The sequence below is a fragment of the Budorcas taxicolor genome, chromosome 25, assembly GCF_023091745.1.
Source record: "Budorcas taxicolor isolate Tak-1 chromosome 25, Takin1.1, whole genome shotgun sequence".
Taxonomy (NCBI): Eukaryota; Metazoa; Chordata; class Mammalia; order Artiodactyla; family Bovidae; genus Budorcas; species Budorcas taxicolor.
Genome location: NC_068934.1, coordinates 44873624 through 44896423, shown reverse-complemented (window position 1 = coordinate 44896423; position 22800 = coordinate 44873624). Strand labels below are relative to the sequence as shown.

Below are 22800 nucleotides of genomic sequence, written 5' to 3'. Positions count from 1 at the left end.
CTGTGACATGAAATGTGGCCAGAACAACGAAGGAAGAGAATTTTAAATTTTACTCAATTTCAATTAATATTTAAGTAGCCACACGTGGCTAGTTGGCTAGCTGTATTGAACAGCACAGCTTTAAAGAGAAAATAGCCTATGATCTTAAGACATAATTGAATGTCAAACGAAATGTTTTAAGTAACTGACTTCTGGAAGATATAAAAGCTAAGCAATAATACATCATCACTGACTGGCCTTCTCCATGGCGCTACCCAAGGCAGAGGCCAGGCACCGGTCTGCCTAAGTGGCTCCCCGAGCTGTGACTACAGCTATTCTCCGGTGTGTAATACCAGAAAAGGGAAAGCGGGTCCAGCAGGCTTTCTCCTCAGATCGCGGCCCTGTGAATGAATCCAGAGGTGGCGCCCGGGCACACACGTTCGTTCTCTAAAATCCTCCCAAGCTATGCTGGTTATTCCTCTAACCAGGCCTAAAGAAGGGAGGATTCTGTCAGGGCTCGCCAGTCTAGAACCAAAGCACCTTGCTCAAGGCCAGCCCCATGGCCAACTTCAAGCTCCTGTCTTTTCTCCAGAGCCCTTAATACCACAGCAAACTCACACTGGAAAAAAGACCCAACTCTTGCCATCATTCCCATAGCTTCCTTGTTTTCTCAAAGTGCTCCCAGAACGTGACACCGCAGATTCAAGCCAAGTTGACTGCAAATTTCAGAGGACCTTCTGAGCCTTCCAGTCCAGGCCAAAACAGGACAAGCCTCCCGGAATGAAGCAGTAAAAACACACAGCCCCAGCACTTTCTGGCTGGCACCTTCTAATACACACAGAGATGGTACCAGAAGTAAGAACAGCGGCAGCTTATTGGCTCAGCTAAGAAACTGGAAATCTAGTTTAAAAGGAAATCTCATAACCACTCACGTGTCCAAAAGATCTGTAAATCAATACATGTAAAAACGGACTCTGTGAAAGTCATTCTGTCTCTGACTTAAGGAATCTGAGCTTCCGCAGGGACGGTGGATAATATTACCCCGATAGAGAGGCTATTGTATTACGACACTCACAATGTGAAATTCAAATCTTCTAAGGTACAGATACACTGTTCAGACTTCCAGTGCTAGGGAAATAATAGAAATTTCCCCAGGTCTCTCTTTGATCAATTACATTTACTTTGTATCTATCATTTAAGAAGTACTTTCTCCTGTAGACCTATAGGTCCTATTTTATCAACTGTTTCTTTTTCTTTTTTTCTATTTTTCAGCCATACCACGAACCATGTGGGAGCCATGTGGGAACCATGTTCCCCCACCAGGGATCAAACTCATGCCCCCTGTAGGGGAGGTGTGCTATCGTAACCCCTAGATCACCAGTGAAGACCCTATTCCTATTTTACATTTATTTCACTCACATATTAAAATGGATAGTAAGTAAAAGTATTACCAATCAATAGATCAAAACACCAAGGCATTGAAGAATTTGCCCCAGCACACAGGAAGAACACACAGCAGTATATCCTGGCTTGCCTAGTGCTTTCATGGTGAGAGGGGCAACTGGCCTCAAGGGCCTTCATGTAATCGACACTTCTACTGCAAGTTGGCCAGTGACGCCAACTTGGCCATGGTCACATCCTTTTTTTTTCTAAATGTGGTCTAAACGAGAAGTGACTGATAACCACTGAGCTCCTTCCCTAAGCATACATACAGATAAGAATATGCAAATGTGCTCTGGGCTCAAAGACAAATGTGATACAGTTTGTGAGTGACGCGGCAGAGCACATGGTGTCCCCTCACAGTCAGTTTGACACTACAGAAAGAATTCAGGACACTTCTGACACTTAATCACCTTTCTGGCTCTACTTACACAACTCAGAAAGAGGAAAGAACATGTGGGGAAACGTCACCGTACAAACAGCATAGAGAAAGGATCGATGAGACACTAAAACCCTTCCTGTGACATCAAGCAACTTGCCACCTGGTGCCAACGATGATGCCACACCACTCTCCACACTCTGGACCACAGACGAGGCAGCACTCCCCTAAGTGTGAAGTGGTGCCGACTTCAAAAGCTGTGAATTTCATACCGGAACTGTTATAACAGACCTCCCCGCTGGCTGTTGTTCTTTAGTCACCAAGTCGTGTCCAGCTCTGTACGACTCCATGGACTGTAGCCTGCCAGGCTCCTCTGTCCGAGGGATTTCCCAGCAAGAGTACTGGGTTGCCATTTCCTTCTCCAGGGGATTTTTCCCATGCAAGGATCGAACCCAAGTCTCCTGCACTGGCAGGAGGATTCTTTGCCGCTGAGCCATCAGGGAAGTCCAGAATCTTAACAGCCAATTATATTTCACAATGCTTACCTCTGGGGAGTAAGAACAGACATAGGGGCTTTCCTTTACAATTTTCATCTTTCTGTACTGCTTGAATTTCTAATCATGGACATGTATTAATCTTTTTATTTTAAGCCACAGAGAAGTCATATACAACATATACAACATATGGTCAGTGCTACTGCAATAAGTTTGTATGGGGACAGACGGTTACTGATGTACCATGATCATTTCATAATGTATGCAAATATCAAATCACTATGCAGTACATCTGAAACTAACATAACATTGCCCATCAACTATATTTCAGTGAAAATTTTGAAATTCCAGGTGAGAAGAATAAAAATCTACTTTTTTTTTGGAAAAAACATCTTTTTATTATAAAAAAATACTGATAAAAAATGGTAATGAATAGAACAGTTTAGTTATTTTTAAAGCCAACTACAGATATGCTCTTCATTCATGAAAAAAAATACTGTGGATTCTGAAAGAATTTAGTAGCTGTTAAGTCAGAGCAGAGTACCTACTTGAGAAACAATTTTATTTAAACATCTAATAAAGGGAAAGCTGTTTTTTTCCTTCCCCAAAAGTACATTATACTTCTACAGGGATCAAGAAAAGGAGCGTGACATTCCCTGCGCTCAGCTTCTCAACTCTCATCTCCACACCAGGCAGAGGATGACGTTTTCACAAGACTGAATCCCACAACATTTCATACATACCTAACCTTGGGTCATACAATCACACTGACATTTCTCAAGTGCACATGAATCACACGTTTATGTCTCATTGAGCTTCACGAGATGAGAATGTTAATTCAAGGTGAAATTCACTGTGCCGGATACAGAGTGCAGACTGCCAATATACCCTCAACAGCATGAACAAGTATACCAAGGAGCCCTCAAACTCACTGGATGGCTCCAGTAACGGGAAGGGCCAAGAGCAGGCCATTCTCTCCCCACAGGGTGTTATTTTCCATCCTGCAGATAAAACAACACGCTCCAAAGAGCACAAGTGTTCCACAAGGAGCTGGGAGGCACGAGGGTGACAGGTGGAAACGAAGTCAGAGCAGGACAGCTGACAGTCCCAAGGACTGGTTAGTAGACATGACCTGACTGTATGCTCCCCGCAGGTGACAGCAATAAGCCAGCCTGAGGCGCTCACACCATGCCAGCATAATAATTCCTGATTTCATCAGGATGCCTAGCTGTTTCTTGGGCGACACATTTATTCTGTGGACCTCTGTGACCAATAGGGACACACTGGAAATCAATAGCCATCGGTGACTTTATTTATCCTCCTCGCTGGCACAGCAGCTTCTTGTCAGCAAGCTTACACCTTTTCAATCTAACAAGCTAGAGAAGGCAGCTGTCCAAATGTCACCAAACGTAGTGATAGATGCGAAGAAAGGACAGGCAAGCCTGAATTACTCACACGGGACCCAGGGAGGAAGGGACTCAGTGCTCGTGTGTTTGAAAGAAGTAGATGAGGCTATTTCAGCTATAGATAGGCCTGAAGAGAAAGAGAAAGGCAGGCCTGCTTAGGACCAGGAGGGGTAAGCCACCACATACTAAACTCCTAGTTGAGTCGTGTATGTTAGGGTGTTGGCCAAACCAAAGCAAACTGGTGTGGCTCGCGATTGCCCTGAAGAAAGGACAGAGAAGAAAGAAAGTAAAATCAGTGAAGCGAATGCTGAAACACAGGGACACCAAGAGCAGAGGGGGGCTGATGGAAAACAATCCAGCATGATCTAAAAACATTCCAGATGTATATCCTTCCAACCGCAACTCCACCCCTACACACAAAAGCATCCTAAAGAAACTTCTGCGAGAAGCGCCAAGAGTCCTGGACAAAAATATTTATAGCATTACTGTTCGTGTTAACAAACAGGAAACAACCCAACTGTTCACCAAAAGAAGATTTACGATATATTCATACTGTGAAATTCTTACCCCTTAGGGAAAATGTTTTGAGTTACCATACAGCATCGATGATTCTCACAAACTTAATGTTGAGTTCACACACACACACAAACAACACACAGAGACACAAATAGGTTACAGAACACACACATTATGATAGCATTTATATAAACTTCCCAAAACATTCACAACGAAAAAACATTGTCTAGAGATGCACATACGTAGTAAAACTAATTGTAAAAGACCGGGAAATGAGGGACACACAATTCAGAATAATGTTTACCTTTGTAGGGAGAAGCAGGGGACGTGGCGGGGAAGAGGGACCCAGGGCTCCAACGCAACTCTAATGCTGTTTCTCAAGCTGAGTCAAGGACAGATATGTGCTTCTTGTCATTTTTTAAATTTTAAAGTCCTCTCTAGGACATACATCATTTTGTATGCATGAAACAATTCAAAACAGAAGGGGGCTGGAGAAAAAGGAGAGTTGAAGATGTAACCAAGCCATGCTCCCTAACCCCCACTTACATGTCCATCTGCCCAAGATGGGGCTTCCAGAGTGAGGAGCAAGTCACACTCCAAGACAACAGAATCAACTCGGTTTAGAGGTGACAGGAAAAAAGACCATCTTCAGGCACTTCTCTGGGCTTCCTGGCTGAAATCAACACCACAGTGTTTATCTAGTCAAGGGGTAAGCTGTGAGACACTGCACACTGTCTCCAAAGTGTGTGAGAAGACTGCCTTGCCCATACAGAAACAGAAAACAGCCCAACTCAGGTATATTTTACCAATGGAAAGTCCCCAGATGGTTCCAACAGACAGAGGAATGGATTGCAGTTAGGAACAAGGCAGTAGTTTTATGTGGCCCTGCAGAGCTAGGAGAATATGTGACCGGTTACTGGGGGTGGGGAGGAGAGGATGAAAAATACACTTGAAAACACACTAAATAGGACTTTTCCAAGACCATAAAAGCCTGGACAGAATGTGTGCATCTGGAGTACAAATGGACGTGTGTTTTGAACACAAACTAGAAGCCCTAAGGGTTAGTATGGGCTTTACCCGGCAGAAGATGACAACCAAGTTTGGCACATGCCAAGTATATTGGGAAATAATAATATCTAGAGAGATCTATACCACATCCATGTAACACAGGTACAGCCCACGGGCGCTGGCGAGGCAGGGAAAAAAGTCTGTGACTTTCACCGGGAGACGGACAGGAAGGCCGGATTCTGTCAGAAGGCCCAGGGCAGAGAATCCACTGGGCCCCGCTCTGGGAGGGCAAGAGGGTGGTCCCGGCCCGAGGCCGAAGGTGGGCATGCCAGAGGAGGGCGGGGTCCCCTCGGGAGGAGTCCCCGGGAGGCCGGGCAGGGACGCAGCGGGGCAGCCGAGGCGGAATCTAGGGCCGGGGCGCCCCCCTTGGCCGACGGGACGGGGAGGAATAGGAAGGCGGGGGCCTGTCACAGCCCCGGCTGGGCGGTCCCCGAGGGCCTGGTCGCCCCCCCGCCCGCCGCTCACCTGGGCACGCAGCTGGACGAGCTCCGGTCCACCTCCCAGGTGGCGTACAGGTTCATCTGCACGGGGGCGGGGGTGCGGCCTGGCCCCGGGCCGCCGGGAGTCGCGGAGCCCGAGGCCACCGCGACGGCCATGGAGGTGGAGGTGGACGAGGACGAGGACGAGGCGGCCGCCGCCGAGGTGGACGAGGACGACGAGGTGGCCTGGGCCAGCTTGGGGGGCGTCGGCTGCTGCGGCGGCGGCGGCTGCTGCGGCGGCGGCGGCTGCGGCGGGGATTGGGCGACCCCGGAGCCCCGCTGGCCGCTGCCGCCCCCGGCGCCTCCGGGACCACCACCCGGCCCTCCGCGTTCCGCCATGGCCCGGCCGGGGGCGGGGAGGCGCGGGGGTTACGGGGATCGAGGCGACGGCCGAAAGGACCGCCCAGGCTTCTCTCGCGGCGGCCGCGGGGGCTCGATTCGTCTGCTCAGCCCGCCCGCTCGAGCGCGCGAGCGCGAGCTGCACGCACGCGCGGGGCCTCGCGGCGCGCGGACCTCGCGCTCGCCCGCCGCTGCCTGTTGCGGCTCGCGCCGCCGAGACACTGGGTGGGCGTGTCCGGGGAGGGGGCGGGGAGCCCCGGCCCGCGCCCGCCCCACCCAGCGCCCGGGGGCGGGGCCGCGCTCGGGCGCGCGCCCCGGGCGGGCCTGTGGGCGCGCGCGCCCCTCGCTCCTCGGGGGAGGGGGTCGGCGGCTTGGCGCCCTCCGCCTGGTCCTCTCCTCAAATTCGCGGCCCGGCGGCAGCCCGCTGAACCTCGCCGCCCATTTCTCTCCCCTCTCCTTTTCCGCGGTGGCAGCAGAGCCAAGCGGAAACTCCGCTTTTCCGGGGCGCGGTCCCGGCCCGGAGAGGGCTGCCGCGGGAGCGCGCCTCGGCCCCCTCGGATCTGTAGACCTGAGGCCCGACCCGCCGCACACCCAAACCCGCTTTCCGACCGCCGACTTGGCGCCCGCCCTGCGGCTCCGGGGGGGCTTCTTCGCCACGACCAGCAAAGGGCGCAATGGGGACCCAGTGGTCGACTGGACGCCGCTGGGCCAGGCAGTTTCCGCCGCTTCTCCCCAGTGTGGGCAGGGGCTCAGACCTAGAGTCCAAAAAGCCTTTGGCACGGGTGAATTCTAAAGCTAAGCCCTTATTTTCTGACCACGATGTCCCCCTCCTAAAGAACCATGAGAGTCCCAAGTCCCCATCTCTGCCCTCAATTTCTTATACTTTGAATGTTTTTCTGCCTCATCACTTACTATATTTCTACAATCCTATTCCTTCTGAGGTCTTACTCAACTGCCTTATCCTCCCCGGAGTCACCCACACTCCCCGCTCCAGGAAGCATCTGGAAGCCTCCCGCATGGCAGCTCCTCAGATGGTGCTCTTAACACCAGCATGAGTGGTACAGCAGCGCCGTGTGACTTCTCTCCCCAGTGCTTGGCAACTGCCGGTGGGACCCATGGGACCAACCCAGTCCAGCCTGTCATAAAGACTTCCAGGGACACGGGGAACTAAAGCCTAAGAAAGCAGCCCCCAACCACACCCCCACCTCCGAAACCTAGAGATGGTTGATGAAACCACCCAGGGGCTCATATGGACTCAGGACAATCTAGAGGTTTTGAGCTGCGTTCTCTCCAGGTGAGGACCTGGACTCGGCCACAAGGTCTGTTAGGAAGGCCTGACCTGGCCTACTTCCCAAGCCCACTGCACTTCCTCAGCCCAGCTGGGCACTAAGCTGGCTATTTTTAGTCCCCAAGGACACACTAGTAAGGTCAAACCAGACCTGGAGGTCCTTCCTCCAGAGCCTTCCTACAAAAGCGGGCAGTGGTTAAAAAAAAAAAGTCTCAGAGTGGCTTTAGCTTCATCACCAGTCTCAACTGTAACATCTTCTCTAGGTGCCCGCCCCCAGACACTGGACCACTTTAGGCCACAGAAAATGGCTGTTTTCATCCTTTTGTGGGGGGGAGGGGACTAAAAGAGGGAGGATCAGGAGTGTTACATATTCATCTCTTTCCTTGGGAAACAGCTTTATTTACAAAACAGGTCTAAAATAAGAACATGAAAACGACAAGGCCTTGGGAATAGCAGGAGAGCTGGTTCTTCGGGCCCAAGTGTGAAGCAGCCCAGATGTCCAAGCAAAGGGCTTTAAAGAAGGCCAGGTGTAAGACGAGGACTTAAAATTTGAACTCCTTATATTTCTTGCTGCCGCCACGGCTGTCCTGAGGCTGAGCTTTCCGTTTCTTTTGCTGTAGGAGAGAAAGAGAAACAGGTCACAACAGGTTAAACAACCCGCTGATTCCCCAAACAAGGGTGGGCAGCCTCATGTGGCCACATACGTCTGTGGGAAAAGTCTAGAAACTGGAATCCTCAGACTCAGACGAGTTCCTTCCCCTCCCTGTGTCTCAGCTTCATCGACCTTAAAGAGGGCAGCCCACCGGAGGATTCTGAAGGTTCCCAGCACCCAGGAAGCTCAGGGCAGCAGCCACTACGTCCTCCCTCCCTCTCACCACTAGAGGGCACCACCCCACGGGGAAAGGCAGCCCTGGTCCCTGGCTCTCCCACAGCCGGGCCCAAGTGAGCGCCCACCTTCTGCTTGGCAGCATGCTCAGCCACCATGTCACTGAAGTCTTCTTTCTCCACTTGTGCCTGCTGCTCCCGCACGTGCTCCTCATACTTCTGGGTCATGGCCATGGGATCCAGCTCCAACTCTTCAGGCGCCAGGGCCACTTCCACACCCTGCAGCTCGGGGGCCGGGCCCTTCCGACTCATAACCTGGAAAAGAAATCAGAGCACTGTCTTCTCCAAAGAGAGGCTCAGAAGTTGGAGCTCCTGCCCGCGTTCCCAGCCCCCTGAAGCAGTGTCCTCCAAGTGCTCACCGTGGACATGTCATAGATGTGGGTTGAGCCCATCATGGCGCCTCCTACAGTGGCCGTTCTCTTCTCCGGCAACACAGTGAACAGCTGAGGCGTCTCACTTCTGTGAAGGACAAGGAGGCAAACAAGGGGGTCAACCCCAAAAAGAAAGGACGAAAGGGTCTCCAGAAGGGACAACAAAAGGAACAAGGGCAGCGCCCCCACTGAGCTCCCCCAAGAGATTCCAAGACACCCAGGGGAAAAATAATGTCTGAGCTGCCTCTACAGATCATGGAGATAAATGAGATGAAAAAGTGTCACCTATTTCAAGAATTCTACTCAAAAAACAAGAGCAAATATACCAGTATCAACCCAGACCATGACTTCCTCCCCACCCCTTCCCCGGAAGAGGTGGAAATCCATCCTCACTAAGCAGCCAGCCATAAAAAGAGATTTCAGATCCTGTCACTCCTCTGCCCCAAATCCTCTGTGGCTCCTAATCATTATTTGAATAAACCCAAACTCGTCCCCGTGACCTAAAAGTTTCATCATCAGGCCCCTTATTTAATCCTTCTCATTAGGTCCTAGCCCCAGTACCCTTTCTTTTTCTTCCTTGAATATACAAAACTTGAGACTTCTGCTTCTGGACAAGGAGTATAGGACCATGACCAGATTTACCTTCCTACCTGAAACAATCAAAAACGGGACAAAGTACATGAAAGTGGTTTTCAAGTCACTGGACATGAGCAACAAAGGAGAGGGATTCCTGAGAGACAGGAAACAAGTGAGGTGATTCCTACTGCACTGAGAGTCTCCAGGCTACAGGACAAGGAGGGGGAGCTCCTTGTAGAGCCCCGAGGACTCCAGGAGTTGAAGGGGTGAAGCTGGAAGCGCAGGGAAACAGAGGCGACTAGAGATCACAGGACAGAGAACCTAAAAAGAAAAAGCAGAGACTCGAAAACTCAAGAGACCTACAGAGAACCCCCTCCAGTCCTCAGTTCTCGGGCGAGGACTGTGTGGGAGGAAAGTACCAAGGCCAGAGAAAGAACCACCTGAAGGCACTGGCAGTTACATACATGCCTGCTCTTCCCTCAGGTCTGGGAGCAGGGCCTAATCAACAGGATACAGGGCAGAGTACAGGGCCTCGTGCCTCAGCAGTGGAGAACTGAGCACTGCTTCAGTCCTGCCTAAGGAACCTGAAGAGCAAGAGCTGAAAGGATCAAACTATTTCCAAGCACCGTAACTGTAACAACCCTGAACGAAATTAAGGATTTATAGGAACCTTAACCTGACAAAGCACATTTCACAACCTCAGTAAAAAATTATCAGAAAGACAAAGAGGCATGAAAATACAATTCTTACCAAGGAAAACAATCAGTTTATTTAAACCAACCCAGAACTGGCACAGATGTTACCAACAGCAAGCCAGTACCTTAAAATGTTATTATAACAGGGCACTTCCCTGGTGGTCCAGTGGCTAAGACTCTGCCCTCCCAAGGCAGGAGGTCCAGTTCCACCCTTGGTCAAGGAACTAGCTCCCACATACCCGCATCAAAGAATTTGCATACCACAACTAAAGATCCACACGCCCCAATGAAAATCTCATGTGCCACAACTAAGAGCTGGCGCAGCTAAATAGATAAATGTTTTTCACATATTAGCATAACTGGATTCCGTATGTTCAAAAGTCAAAGAAAAGACACAGGAGATATAAAAAGACCCAAATCACACGGCTAGAGATGAAAACTACACTGGACGGGATTAATGTCAGATTAGAAATAGAAAAAAATACTAGCCAACTTGAAGACACAAGAATAGAAAAATTTCTAAAATGAAATACAAAAAGAAACGAGAAAAATTTTAAATAAACAGAGTCATCAGTGAGCAGCAAGACAACTTCAAGAAATTTAGCAGATGTACAACGGGAGTTCCCAAAGGAGAGGAGGAAGAGAAAGAAACAGAAAAAATAGAGAAATAACGGCCAGAATTTTTCTAAAATTAATAAAAACTATAACAGCACAGATTCAAGATGTGTAACAAGCCCCAGGTAAAGAAATCCAAAGACGGGAATTCCCTGGAGGTCTAGTGGTGAGGACTCTGTGCTTTCTGGGGCCCAGGGCTCAGGTTCAATGCCTGGTTAGGGATCTAATTCCCCAAACCTCGAGGCAAGGCCAAAAAGAAAATGGAAAAGAAAATAAGAAAAGAAACTATCAAACCATTAAAAGAAAGAAACAAACCCAAAGAAAACTAATGCACGTCATAAACTGTTCCAAACAGCGATAAAAAGAGAATCTTGAAAGCAGCCAGAGGAAAAGGACACAAATGCACAGAGGAACAATGGAAGGATGATGACAGATTTCCTGGCAGAAACAATGCCGGAAAGACGACACTGGGGCAACATCTTTAAAGCAAATAAAGAAGAAAATATTGCCAACCTAGAACCCTGTAGCTTGCAAAAAGGCAGGCTACTGCATGGTTATTATTTTTGTTTAAAATGGTCAATTATCTCAATTATCTTTTAGAGAAATTTCAATCATAAGAATTGCACATTATTTGAACATTTGAATGTCTCCAGTGTTCTTCCAATTGCTCTTGCAATTCCTTCTGCTCCAGCTCTTAACCCAAACACCTCCTCCTCGTGGGCCTCCCCAAACGTTTCCCCACCACCCAAAGCCCTCTACACCCCATTATTCAGCCTCCTTCCGCTACATGTCCGATCCACATCTGAAACTGTCTTGTTCTCTGACAACTTGTTTACCTCACCTGACTTTTTCTTTTTTCAACTGCTGATGCCCCCGTGCCTAGAGCAGTGCCTGGTGCAGAGCTGGTGTTCAATAATTGTTAAAAAAAAAAAAGTAAAAGGCTAATGTGTGGTGGGGTGTGGACATGGGAGGAGGGAGGAACAAAAGTCAGCCCGTCTACCTAGAAAACCCTTCCCTCTCAACCCTGCCTGGTACCCTCACCCGTCCATCGCCTCCTCAATCTTCTTCTTCCTCAATTCAATGAGTTCGGGGGTCTCCATTCCGGCTGGCACTGATGAGAACCCTCCAGGAGTGATGAGGCCACTGTGGAGAGAGATACAAGCTCTGGAGTAGAGACAAGGTCCCCACACACAAACAGACCACTGCCAAGAGGCAGACTCTCTTGCTTCCCCCACCTGTCTGCAGGGGTAATGAAGCCAGTCTCATCTGGCTTATCTTCATCACTTTCCTCCTCTTCCTCTTCTTCTGAAGACTCTTCATCAGATGGCTCTAGCTCCCCCCAAGGGGTCCGATCAATCTCTTCTTCCTCAGTCTTGGTCTGAAAAACACCACTCATTCATTCAATGAATGTTTACTATGCATGTATCCTGTGTCAAGTGGCTGTACAAGGGAGAGATTTAAGAGTAAACAGACAGATAATAATCCCTCCCCAGAGAGAGCACCTAGTCTAGTGGAGAGCTTGAGTTACATCTCAGGGAAACGTATGCCCCTTTCTCAGACTTTGAACTTCAGAACACACAGCTCTCTAATAATGAAGCTAGAAACCAACAATCTCTAAACTTCATGACCTAAAGTAAGACCAAGCTTGCCAGTCACGGCCCATACCTGGAATTCAGCAGCATTGGTTCCAAACACATCCCCATAGAGGGGTTTCCCGGTCTCATCTACTGGGGGTTTGCCCCAGCCACCAGCATGGTACCCAAAGGAACAGCTCTGCAAGACAGGAAATGCAAATCACTTCCGTGCCTGGGCTCTAAGAAACACTGATGCCCGAGAGAAAAGTCATGCTCCAAAGTACGGAATTAACATTTGGGAACTCTGGAGATTATAACTGCAGAGAAAAATCAAATATTTTAAAGCATTACAAAGCAAAATTAGCAAACAACAAAAATCGAAGGTAACAGGATGGGAGGTGGGAAGCAGAAAAAATGCTAATAATTTCAGCCTTTGTAGTCACACTCTGAAACTGAAAAAAGGTACTTTAAAACACACGGCTCCAACTTCTTACTCATTTTTCCTAATTTTGGCAAGCTTTTAGAATCTGTTTCTGTTAAGGAACAGAAAATTTTATCTGAAGTTGAACAATTACTTCGTCTTCACTTTAATGACTTTGTTCATTTTTTTTCTTATTTACTGTCTTATTATTTTAAAATAACGGTAAGTTTAACACTATTCTTGAGATAAAATTTTGTCTATCCATGTGTATATCAAAGAGATATCTGGGAACACATTCACCACATATTAAATTTGATTGGTGAAATGTGGATGGCATGTTTTATTCTTTATACTTATCAATTCTGGTTAGACATTTTATGACAAATATCTCAGGGTTTAAAAAAAAATTACTCCTTTAAAAAAAAACACCACCACATTATAGAATGAGAAGAAAAAAGTCATCCTCTAGTGAAAATGTAGAGCCAGCTAAGAATGAAAGCAAGGAAAGGACTCACCTCAGGGATAGGCGAGTTCAGCCCAGGGATTTTCAGGTTGGGGTACGATGGGGGTGGTCCGTATCGCTGCATGGCAATCAGCCATGGGGGAGGGACCTTGTGGGCATTCTGCGGGAGAAAGAGGACAGGATACCATCTGCCCAGCCGTATCCTTTCGTCTCCCTCCCGCCTCAATTAGCAGCCCCTTCTCTTCTTTCCCAGTCGGGTAACTGGCACTCACTGGTCCTACTGGCATCCCCAAGGAAATCCTCAGCTCATCAGACAGATCTCCTGGCTTCTTCTCCTTCAGCCGCGTCTCAAACTCCTTCCCCTGAGGAAAAACCCAAGCATGCAGTACTGTGGACTCCAGACACATGCAGAGAGGTCAATTGCAAGAGGACATGGGAACAAAGGGGAGAAGTCGCAATCCACATCAGACACACAGTCCCGGTGGGGGCTGCCATTCCCACTGACTCTCATCAGTTCTTTCTCTGGCTACAGTAGGGAAAGGAATAAAGGCCAGGAAGGAGGGGGAGGCAAGACTCCCAGCGCAGTCATTAACCCACTATGAGAACATCAAGTTCAAGGACTGGCTTTCTCATCTGCTAAATGAAGATATCTGAGAAGATCCAAGGTCCTTCCACCTCAAAATTTCCAAGATATCATGGCGATGAATATGCTAAGGCTCAGAAAGGAAAAAAAAAAGTTTTTCCTACCCCAATACGAAGTGTATCTAAAAAGCACCCGCCTTTGGCCTCTCTATTCCCAAATCACCCACCATCAACAACGATCACCTCAAAAACATATCTGCATATCTCCTTCAGAGAACCACCTTATTCCAAATTCCATCCCATCCAAAGGGAGTTGATGGACAATGTGAAGGCTGAGGGGAGGGGCCACCGTACCTGCTTCCAGAGCCCTTCTGACCCAGAGTGACACAGCCATGACCGAAGGCCCAATGTTGCCTCCCCGCCCTACCCCCGAACCTCATAGTACAGGTCCCCATGGATGGTCAGCTTTGGCTTGGTCTGCCACTTGAAGAAAGCGTCGTGCAGTTTCTGGTAGTCAATGTCGATCTTCCCCATCTTGGGCCGAACCTTCTCTCGCATTTTTGACTTCATGGTTTTCTGTTCTTCCTGTGGAGAATGGCAGAAGACACACCATAACAGGTATGCACCAAGTTCAACTCTTGGCAGGCCCAAATCCCTACTCCCAAGAGACAGAGGGAAACCTCATTTATCTCATCACAGAAGCCACCAAAATCCTTCCTGCTCAAGTCCCTCAAACTGTGATCCACATTGAACAAAACATGTAACATATGAAATCACCCTCAGCTATGTATGTTAAATATTTTGAAAGCCATCTGATCAAGAGATTGACCTCATCAGTTGCCTCTGCAGAAAAGTAGGTGACAAGAGTCTACCTCGGAGGCACGCTTTGCACCACATACTTTGGTACCTCCTGAATCTGCGCACTACACACAAAAACACTCTAATGACCTAACCAGAGTATTTAATCAAAATTTTTGAATTTAGGAAGTTAAACACTCAGCATACATTTCTAGCCTCAAGGGCATCAGTTCACACAGCAGGCAGAGAGCTACAAACAGCCAAAAGCAACCTGCAGAGGAAGGAGTCAGGGTGTGCGGCTCAAACAGAGCTTGCAAAGCGCAGGCAGGCAGGACGACAGGCAGGCAGGAGGACGGGGAGACAAAGGGGCAAACAGAGCCGCAAGGAACCAGCAGTCTCAGCGGGGGCAGGGAGCCAGCTGAGCAGAGAGGTGAGGTCTGCCTTTCAGGAGCTGTCCTTCCCCTCCTGCCCTCCCCCTCCTGCCCTCCCAGCCCCCATGCATCCTATGCAGTGCTGACATCTAAACTAAAGAATCAACGGTCAGACAGTTAACGTGGAGGGGGGCTTGGGGAGCCAGATACAATTCTGAAGCAGGCGGCAGCTAAGGAGTGGATCCCCCACCGCAGCTGTGAGCGCCAGCCAGGCCCTCACCTTCTCCTGCAGGGCCTCCCGCATCTCCTGGATGCCTGTGCGTTTGATGAAGTCAGGCAGCTCAAAGGGGGGCTTCTCAATGCCTCGTTTGCCCTGTAGGTACTTGCGCTTGAAACACCAGTGGCGTGGCACAGGCACAGAATTCCGCGTGGCCTTGAGGTGAACCAAGAGCTTGGGGTCCTGTGCGGTCACATCGTGCATCTCGACGACATCGGGCCGAGCCACGAGCTGGAAATACAGCAGCAGCCCTCTGCAAAGTCTGAGCTTCTCAGACCTAAAGCTGCCCTGCTTCCCCTTCCTCTAGAGAGCCCATCCTGGGCCTCCTTCAAAGCCCTCCTCCCCACACCCTGGAGGTTCCCAGAGTTCCTGGGCTCCAGGGCCTACGGGAGCGCCTCAGCCTCTCAGCCCTCACCTGCTTGAGCTCAGCCACGGTGAAGCGGTTCATTCGGCGCAGCTTCTTCTTGGACAGTTTGGGGGCTTCCGGCTTCTTTTCCTAGAGCAGAACAATCCTCTCTTGTGAGCGGGAGTCTTAGGTGACATGAGACGTCCCAGCTTACTCTGAAACTTAAGCTACCAAAGGACTTCTCCCCTACAAGAGGTCGCCACGGTCCCTTGAAGGATGCATCGCAGCCACTTGCCCCCAGAGCCCTTGTTTCCCCTACAAGTGGCGTGGCCTCACCTGTCTGTCATGACAGGGGGCGTGGCCTCACCTGTTCGTCATCGCTGCTGTCATCGTCGCTGTCCTTGTGCTCCTCCTCAAAGCCCTTCTTCTTGGGCACCGCAGAGTTCTCCATTTTGTCAAGTTTCTCTGGCTCCTTCTCCTTCTCCTTTTTCACGTCATCGGTGAGCTAAGCAGACAGACAGCTTGGAACTCCAGCTGAAGCTGGTTCTGAAGACACCCCCTCACCCCGCCCCGGCTCAGCAGTGCCCCTTCCGAGTGCGCTGCTCCTTGTACCTTGAAAGCCTCAAAAATCCTCTTGAAGAAGATGAAGTTGGGCTCATAAATCTCAGGCTCTTCAGTCACGTACTCAATTTCCACATCGGCTGCTGGGGATTCCGAGCCCCGAGAGCGGCCGGACTCTTTGTCTCGGTCCCCAGAGCTCTCAGAGGATGCCGCCCGCACCCGCTGGGGCTTTTTCTTCTTCTTTCGGTTCCGGCGCTTCCGATTTTTCTGCCAAAACACGGTAAACAGACTAGGGCAGAGATTCAAAGCATCATGCCTGCCTCCCAACCACTGATCACCTCACCGAATTTTCCCCAAGTAACTGCAAAAACAGGCCTTGAAGTCAGACCACAAAGTTCAGCCCCTCTCAAACTGTGTGTCTCTGAGTAAAGTACTGCACCTCTCTGAATCTCAGTTACTTCAGTTCTAAAATGGAGGCATGCATCACACTCAGAACTCAAAGGATTTAGGCCAACTGAATAAAAAAATATATATCTGTAAGGTGCTCTGGACAAGGACCTGGCATGAGACAGCAGCTACTTTTTTTTTGGCCTCACTGTACAGCATGTAGAATCTTAGTTTCCCAACCAGGGAGCAAACCGTGCCCTCTGCAGTGGAAGCGCAGTCTTAACCGCTGGATCACGAGGAAGTCCTAGCAGCTACTAACTACTGAAGATCTGAGACAGGATTCTTTTAGTGGCCAAACCCTCTCTCCAACATCCCTTCCAGATCCAGCTCCCCCCATACCTCCTTCTTGGATACAGACATCGTGTCCTCCTCAGTCTCTGATGCTGAGTGGCCCAGGGACGAGCGAGTGTCTGTTTCCATTTCCTCTTCCTCTGTAAGGGAGGAAGACGGCCATCAGTCTCTTCACGGTAACCCCTCTGTCCCCAGGGCCAGTTTCTCTCTTGAATCCTCCTCGGGGGAGGGAGGCGGAAGGCAGACTCGGGCCCAGCTCTGCAGGCTCCGTCCTTATAGCCCTTAGGACTCACCCTGCTGAGAGTTCATCTCTTCCTGGCGGCTCTCCTTCAGCTGCAGGATTTTTTCCAAAGCCTGGGGGATCTTAGGGCCCACAGAGGGGTCATCCATCTGCCAGAGACAAGCCAGGAAGAGGGGGTGACCATAGGGTCCTTTTTTCTCGACTTCTACTTCTTGGACTTGAAAGGCTGCTGGCCAGGCGTTGGGAACATCGACAGTGGACACCAAGTGGATTCAACTACACCTTAGCATCCCTCAGAGTGAACCCCAAACCCCACCCTAGAAATGTCTGCCAGACTCGACCGACTTCCTGCCCTACCTAAGTTGTGTTTTAAGTAAATATGGATCCCCTCCACCAACCAGCCCCACCCCCAGAAGTTCTCCCATCTTCTCTCGAGTCCTTCTCTAAAAACCCAGAAATAGTCCTCTTCTAAAATACTCTCCTGTTCCCAGGAAGAACCCTGCAATCTCACCTCTCTGTTCTCATCTCCAGGGGGTGGTGGGGGACCACGAGGCCGAGGAACGGGGGCCCCCATAGGCAGAACAGTGGGAGTAGGGCCCACTGGAGCAGCCACTGAGAGGAGGGAAAAAACATCTAATGTCAGAAGAGATAAGTCACACATTTTAAAACTTACTTCCTTGCTTCAGAGCCAGGGTAATGGTTACTCTTGGGAGGGGAGGAGGGGCTGGAAGGGAGCAAGGAGGACTTCTGGGGTGCTAATAATCTTGTTTCTTGGACCAAGTGCTAGCAGTATAGGTGTGTTCAGTTTGTGAAAATTCACTGAACTGTACACTTACAATATGTGCACTTTTTTGTGATTCATACTTAAGTTAAAAAATTCCATCACCTTCCTTGCCCTTCCCTTCTTTCTAGGATCTTACCTCGAGGACCCAGAGGAGTGCGAACACCAATCTGGCCCATGTCTTGTGGGGGCCGAGGGACAGGGGTGCCCATCTTGGCAATCTCCTGCTGTCGTTCCTGCTCCAGTAACACAGCTGCCTACGAGAGGGAAGTAGGAGCTGGGGACACAGCTCTGGAAATCCACGGGGCAGGCAGCCCCCAGCAAATGCAGCCTTTCAGCCAGGTTACCAGATTCATCGGGTACTACCAGCACTCTGATATCCTTACCACCCCCATGCTTCCACACTCTTGATCTAAATGAAGGAGCCCTCTCAAAACAAAAGAAAACTCTTGGAAATGACACGAAGAAAAACCCAAAGAAAACGCTGGTTCCTAATAATTTTTTTAAAAATATTTAGTAAACACTGCCTATTTTTTTAACAAGATTTTTCTTCCCAAAAAATAAAGTTATTTCTAAGAACAATAAATTATTTTCTTATACTGACCCCTCAAGATCTACCACAATATGGGCAAAGACAACACCCTGTAGATATCTCCATATTTGTTCCTGTCAATGTTTATCTCCTAATACTCCTAAATAAGCTAGTTGGTGACAACTAATACAATGCATCTCAGTAACTGAGGATCTTATATATCATTTCCTAACTTAAACACACCACATTTGAACTAAATCTGATACAAATGACTAAATTAGCCCAGAATCCTCTCCAGTGTACCTAAAATGATATCACGTAAGACTAGTAGGGATCCTGCATGCCTGAGTGCTTAGTTGCTCAGTCATGTCCGACTCTTTGCAACTCCATGGGCTATAGCCTGCCAGGCTCCTCTGGTCCATGGGATTTTTCAAGCAAGAATACTGGAGTGGGTTGCCATTTCCTTCTCCAGGGGATCTTCCCAACCCAGGGATCAAACCCACATCTCCTGTCTCCTGCAGGCAGACTCTTTACCCACTGAGCCATTGGGAAAGCCCAGTAGGGGTCAGGAAATTGCTTTTGTAATGGGCCAGTCAGTAAATATTTTAGGCTTTCTGGGTTGTTTGTAGACTGTTGTAAATTCCTTTCCCCCATCTCCCCAAAACAACCCTTCAAATATATAAAAACCATCCTTACATCACAGGCCATACAAAAACAGGCTATAGTCCACAGATTACCAATTCCTTGGCTACATGAAAGAATTATTTGGGAGATAATGGAACTTAGATGAGGATGAGGTAATCTCCATGGGAAACCTGAATGGCACGGCTAATTTTAGACAGTAAGCACTAGAAGTGACAGACGATGGATTAGACCATGGGGGTCAAAGGTTAGGAAGAGGGAGGCATTACCCGCTTCTGCTGCTCCAAAAGCTCATGTTCCTTCAGTGAATGATCTCCCTGCTTAAGAAAGAAAATGAGCTCATTCCAGTACCCACACCCCACTGGCCAGTCTACCACAGCTCTGCTTCCTGGTCTGCTCTTCCAGCCGAGGCCCCGAAGACTTGGGTCCAGACCTTCCCAGAAGCCTTGGCCCCAGGATCCGGCTCCCCTGGAGGCCCTACTCCCTTTTCAGGACCCTGGTGAGACCCAGGCTCAGGCTGCCACCTGCCCTACCTGCTTGGCACGCTCCTCTTGCTGCATCAGCAATGCCGCCTGCTGCTGCGCCAGCTTTAGCCGCTCTTCCTCAGACAGCGCCACGGGCTCACCCACCCGGAGAGGAGGAGGAGGCCCCAAGTTTGGTGGGCGGGGTCCAACTGCCATAGGAAAGCCAAGGCCAAGGCCAGGTGGCGGTGGTGGGGGTGGTGGAGGGGGTTGTAGAGGAGGGAGACCCATGGGTGGGGGCGGCATGGGAATCCCCGAGAGCTGTGGGGGGAAAAAAAGACCATTAACTACGAAGCATTTATGTAATGGCACGCATTTGCTGGGGAACTAATATAAGGCTGGTACTGGGATTCAAAGTCAAATGATGCACAATTCTTGCATTCAAGAAAATGCAGGGCTTCCCTGAAGGTCCAATGGTTAAGAATCTGCTCAACACAAGGCACATGGGTTCGAGCCCTGCTCTAGGAAGATTCCACGTGCTGCGGGGCAACTAAGCCCATGTGCCGCGTGTGCTGCAGCTGCTGAAACCCGTATACCCTGGAGCCCGTGCTCTGCAACAAGAGGCCACTGCGATGGGATGGCCGCACAACACAACTAGACAGTAGTCCTGTGCTCGCTTCAACTGGAAAGGGCCTGCACACAGCAATGAAGACCCAGAGCAGCCAAAGACATAAAGGAAAAAAGAAAGAATACTCTACAGCAGTATCAAAAGAAGAGCATTTTAACTTTATGCCACCAACTGATGAAAGCTATCAACTCTGTCCCAGAAGAACATCATGAACACAGACTTCACATACAATTTCAGGAGACTCACGGACACCTCTAAAGGCCTTCTGGAAACTCCTCAACCCCTCAAAAAATAAAAACCTTCTTATGCCACACATAGAAGTCCCTGGACCCCAAGTCAGGGCCACTGCTCTACAGAAAAACTATCAAATCCTGGATCAGAAAAGACATGGAAATTTAGAGTATTTAAATAAATAAGACCCAGTGTGCCCCAATGACTGATTAAATATAGATGGTATGAAATTAAATCAGAGAGTAAGCCCTAATTTCTCACTGAATAACATGGGAACTCTCCACAGGGAGGGCAGAGAAGAGTGATTACTTCCAGCTGGGGAAGGATTATGTCAGGTTTCCAGATATTTAAGCTGAATCTTAAATGACACATGAAATTTGGAGGAACTGACACTGAGAAAGGAAGTAAGAATCTGGACGAAGGAAGAACTAAAGAGTTCCCAGTTCTTTCATCAGTGTACCTCCCTGCCCAGTGGGCTAGGTGTATCCCCCTATACGCTCAGAGGAGGAGCTACTCTGAGTAGAAAAGAATCTTATCAAGTGAGACAGTCTTCTTACCTGTGCTGACATAGGAGGAGGAGCAGCTTTGTCCCCATCTTCACCTCTGAGAACGGGACGATTCAGGACGATGCCAGTCTGTGAAAGAGAAAAGAATCTAGGGCAGTCTAAAAGGAGCTGGTGCATGAAACAGCGTTCGCTCTCGTCTATTCAACAAAATTTACCCAGTGACTGTCTGCCAGAGCTCGGAATGGGCTCTGGGAAGAAACGATATATACAAAGGCAATTATAACACAGCAGACAAGAAGCAGCCAAGACCCCACTTGCTGTACCGAGATTCGTAAACAACGAAGACCGAGTTGTAACCGGTCATTAATGCCTCCTGCAAACGCTCGGCCTATCCTCATGTCCCGCCACCAACACTTACTTGGCGAGTGTAAGCCTGCAATCGCTCCACAAGCTCCTCGCGACTCCCTGCTAAGCAAAGCACAGGATCAACGGGGTAGGTCAGGTCGAGCAGGCCAGCCTGCCCAAGTCAGGCCACCGCGGCCAGCCTCTAACCCCCGCCCCCGGGTCTCCGGGGTAACCAGCTCCGCTTCCCCGCAGGCCTGCACTTTCCTGCCCTTGACTTCCCATGCTCCTCACCCTGGATGGGAGCTCCGATCTCTGCTAATTTGGCCTGAAGCTCCTGGGCAGCCCAGGCACCATAGTGCCCAGGAGGCGGCGGCGGCGGCAGCTGCAACTCTCCCTTAGGAGGCTCCGGATGCTCGGCCGCCATCTTAGCCGCAGGAAGGCGCGCGACCAACCCGGAAGCTCGGACCAGCCTCCGGGCCCTCTTCCCGGAACTTCCGGTAGGGCGATACGCCACGTCCGCTCGAGGGTTGCCAGGCAGTTCCCATCAGGGCCCACCCCCTACCGTTCTCCAATGCTCCTTAGGCCGCCTGGTCGCGAAGCCTTCTGGGAGTTGTAGTGCACAGGTCACGATCTCTGCGGATTCAAATCCGGGAGGATCGCGGCCGGCCGCGACGCGGGGAACTCTGGAGGCCAGAGCCGGGGCGGGGCTGTGGGGAAAGCAGGTCCTGCCCGAAGGGCGTGCTTTCTGCATCTCACTGGCCTCAGCGCAGACCTCTCGACTTGCGGCGTTACTCCCTGGTTGGACTTGAGAGGCCTGGACGCTCACGTTCTCCAGGGACTCGTTCCCCCGGCGGTCGCGCGCTGTGGGCGCCAAGCGGGAGTTTGCCGCCGATGCCTGTGATAAAACAGTGTCTGATTGTCTGCCCGCCCATCCCCGGCCCAGGCATGGATGAATGGGCTGAAAGGAGATCGGAGACGGGAACGAAGCCGGCCCTCCGGGCTGAGATCCAGCTGCCGACCTGGGGGAAGGGCCACACTAAAGCCCCTTTTTCCACCTTCCTGGCCGGCTCAAATGTCATCTACGTTAAACTGTCTCCCGCCTTTCCTGCTCTGGAGCGGCCAAACCTCTACCATTTGTTTTGAAATCTTTCTTGCCCTTTTCTGCACTTACAACTCCCAAGACATGAGTTTTTACGGTCTCACAGTACCTGGCGTTAGAAGTGCTCAATGAATTATTACTGAAAGGGAAAAAAAAAAAGCAGTCTTAAGCGACAAGATTTGGATCCTTTTTAGTCTTGAAAATAAACACAGGGGAATTCCCTGGTGGTCCAGTGGGTCGGACTCAGTGCTTTCCCTGGGGAAACCCGGGTTCCATCCGCGGTCAGGTAACTAAGATCCCACAAGCCGCACCGCAAGGCCGAAAAAGAAAGAAAATAAACTCAGGACCTTTTCTTCCCTCATCCCCACCAGCTTACTGGCGCAGCAGACCCTGTCTGGTGCTCTCCTACCCCACCAGCGGCCTGTGCCCCTGAGGGAGGGATGGGCAGGTGGCCCTTGCTTGCCCCCTTCTGCTTCTCCCTGTCCTGATCAGTCAGTTCAGTTCATCTTCCCACCTCTGCCTCCAGCTCTGAGATCCCGTTCCCATTCTAGTGCTGCTGTCTCACAGACAGCCAGGTCGCAGCCAGTGTGCATGTATGTGTGTTGGATGAGAGAGCGGGGCAACTCAAAATGGTCTCTATTCCCTCTCCCCTCCCTCCACACCCACATCCCTC

General features: G+C 50.0%; 2 protein-coding genes across 4 annotated transcripts in view; both read right to left on the bottom strand.

Moving 5' to 3' along the window:
* PACS1 (phosphofurin acidic cluster sorting protein 1) overlaps positions 1 to 6100 on the bottom strand; it is a 144060-nt gene extending 137960 nt beyond the window's left edge. Inside the window, exon 1 of the mRNA XM_052661759.1 lies at positions 5748 to 6100. Coding sequence (XP_052517719.1) covers positions 5748 to 6100 — 353 coding nt within the window. The remainder of the gene's footprint in view (positions 1 to 5747) is intronic.
* Positions 6101 to 7764: 1664 nt separating this feature from the next.
* On the bottom strand, positions 7765 to 21464 carry SF3B2 (splicing factor 3b subunit 2). Of its 3 annotated transcripts, none has more exons than XM_052661641.1 (22): positions 21320 to 21464; positions 21102 to 21151; positions 20735 to 20812; positions 19391 to 19639; positions 19127 to 19177; positions 17823 to 17940; positions 17414 to 17514; positions 16955 to 17051; positions 16710 to 16801; positions 15975 to 16190; positions 15730 to 15867; positions 15432 to 15512; positions 15020 to 15247; positions 14006 to 14155; positions 13261 to 13350; positions 13041 to 13148; positions 12196 to 12303; positions 11766 to 11908; positions 11572 to 11673; positions 8633 to 8732; positions 8343 to 8528; positions 7765 to 8002 (listed from the first exon to the last, which is right to left on the bottom strand). In XM_052661641.1, the coding sequence occupies exons 1-22, from the start codon at positions 21450 to 21452 to the stop codon at positions 7931 to 7933; spliced, it is 2691 nt and encodes an 896-aa protein (XP_052517601.1). In that variant the 5' UTR covers positions 21453 to 21464; the 3' UTR covers positions 7765 to 7930. The 3 variants fall into 3 exon arrangements, with proteins under 3 accessions (XP_052517601.1, XP_052517603.1, XP_052517602.1); XM_052661643.1 differs by having other exon boundaries at positions 19127 to 19174; XM_052661642.1 differs by having other exon boundaries at positions 21102 to 21148.
* Positions 21465 to 22800: the final 1336 nt, after the last annotated feature.

Excerpts from the sequence above, each read along its gene's own strand:
- SF3B2 (XM_052661641.1), bottom strand. The coding sequence starts at position 21,452 with ATGGCGGCCGAGCATCCGGAGCCTCCTAAGGGAGAGTTGCAGCTGCCG. Across the intron at positions 15,248-15,431 it reads CCGTGGCTGAGCTCAAGCAG|CTCGTGGCTCGGCCCGATGT; the intron begins GTGAGGGCTGAG and ends CTGTATTTCCAG. Across the intron at positions 14,156-15,019 it reads GGGAGGCCCTGCAGGAGAAG|GAAGAACAGAAAACCATGAA; the intron begins GTGAGGGCCTGG and ends CATTCTCCACAG.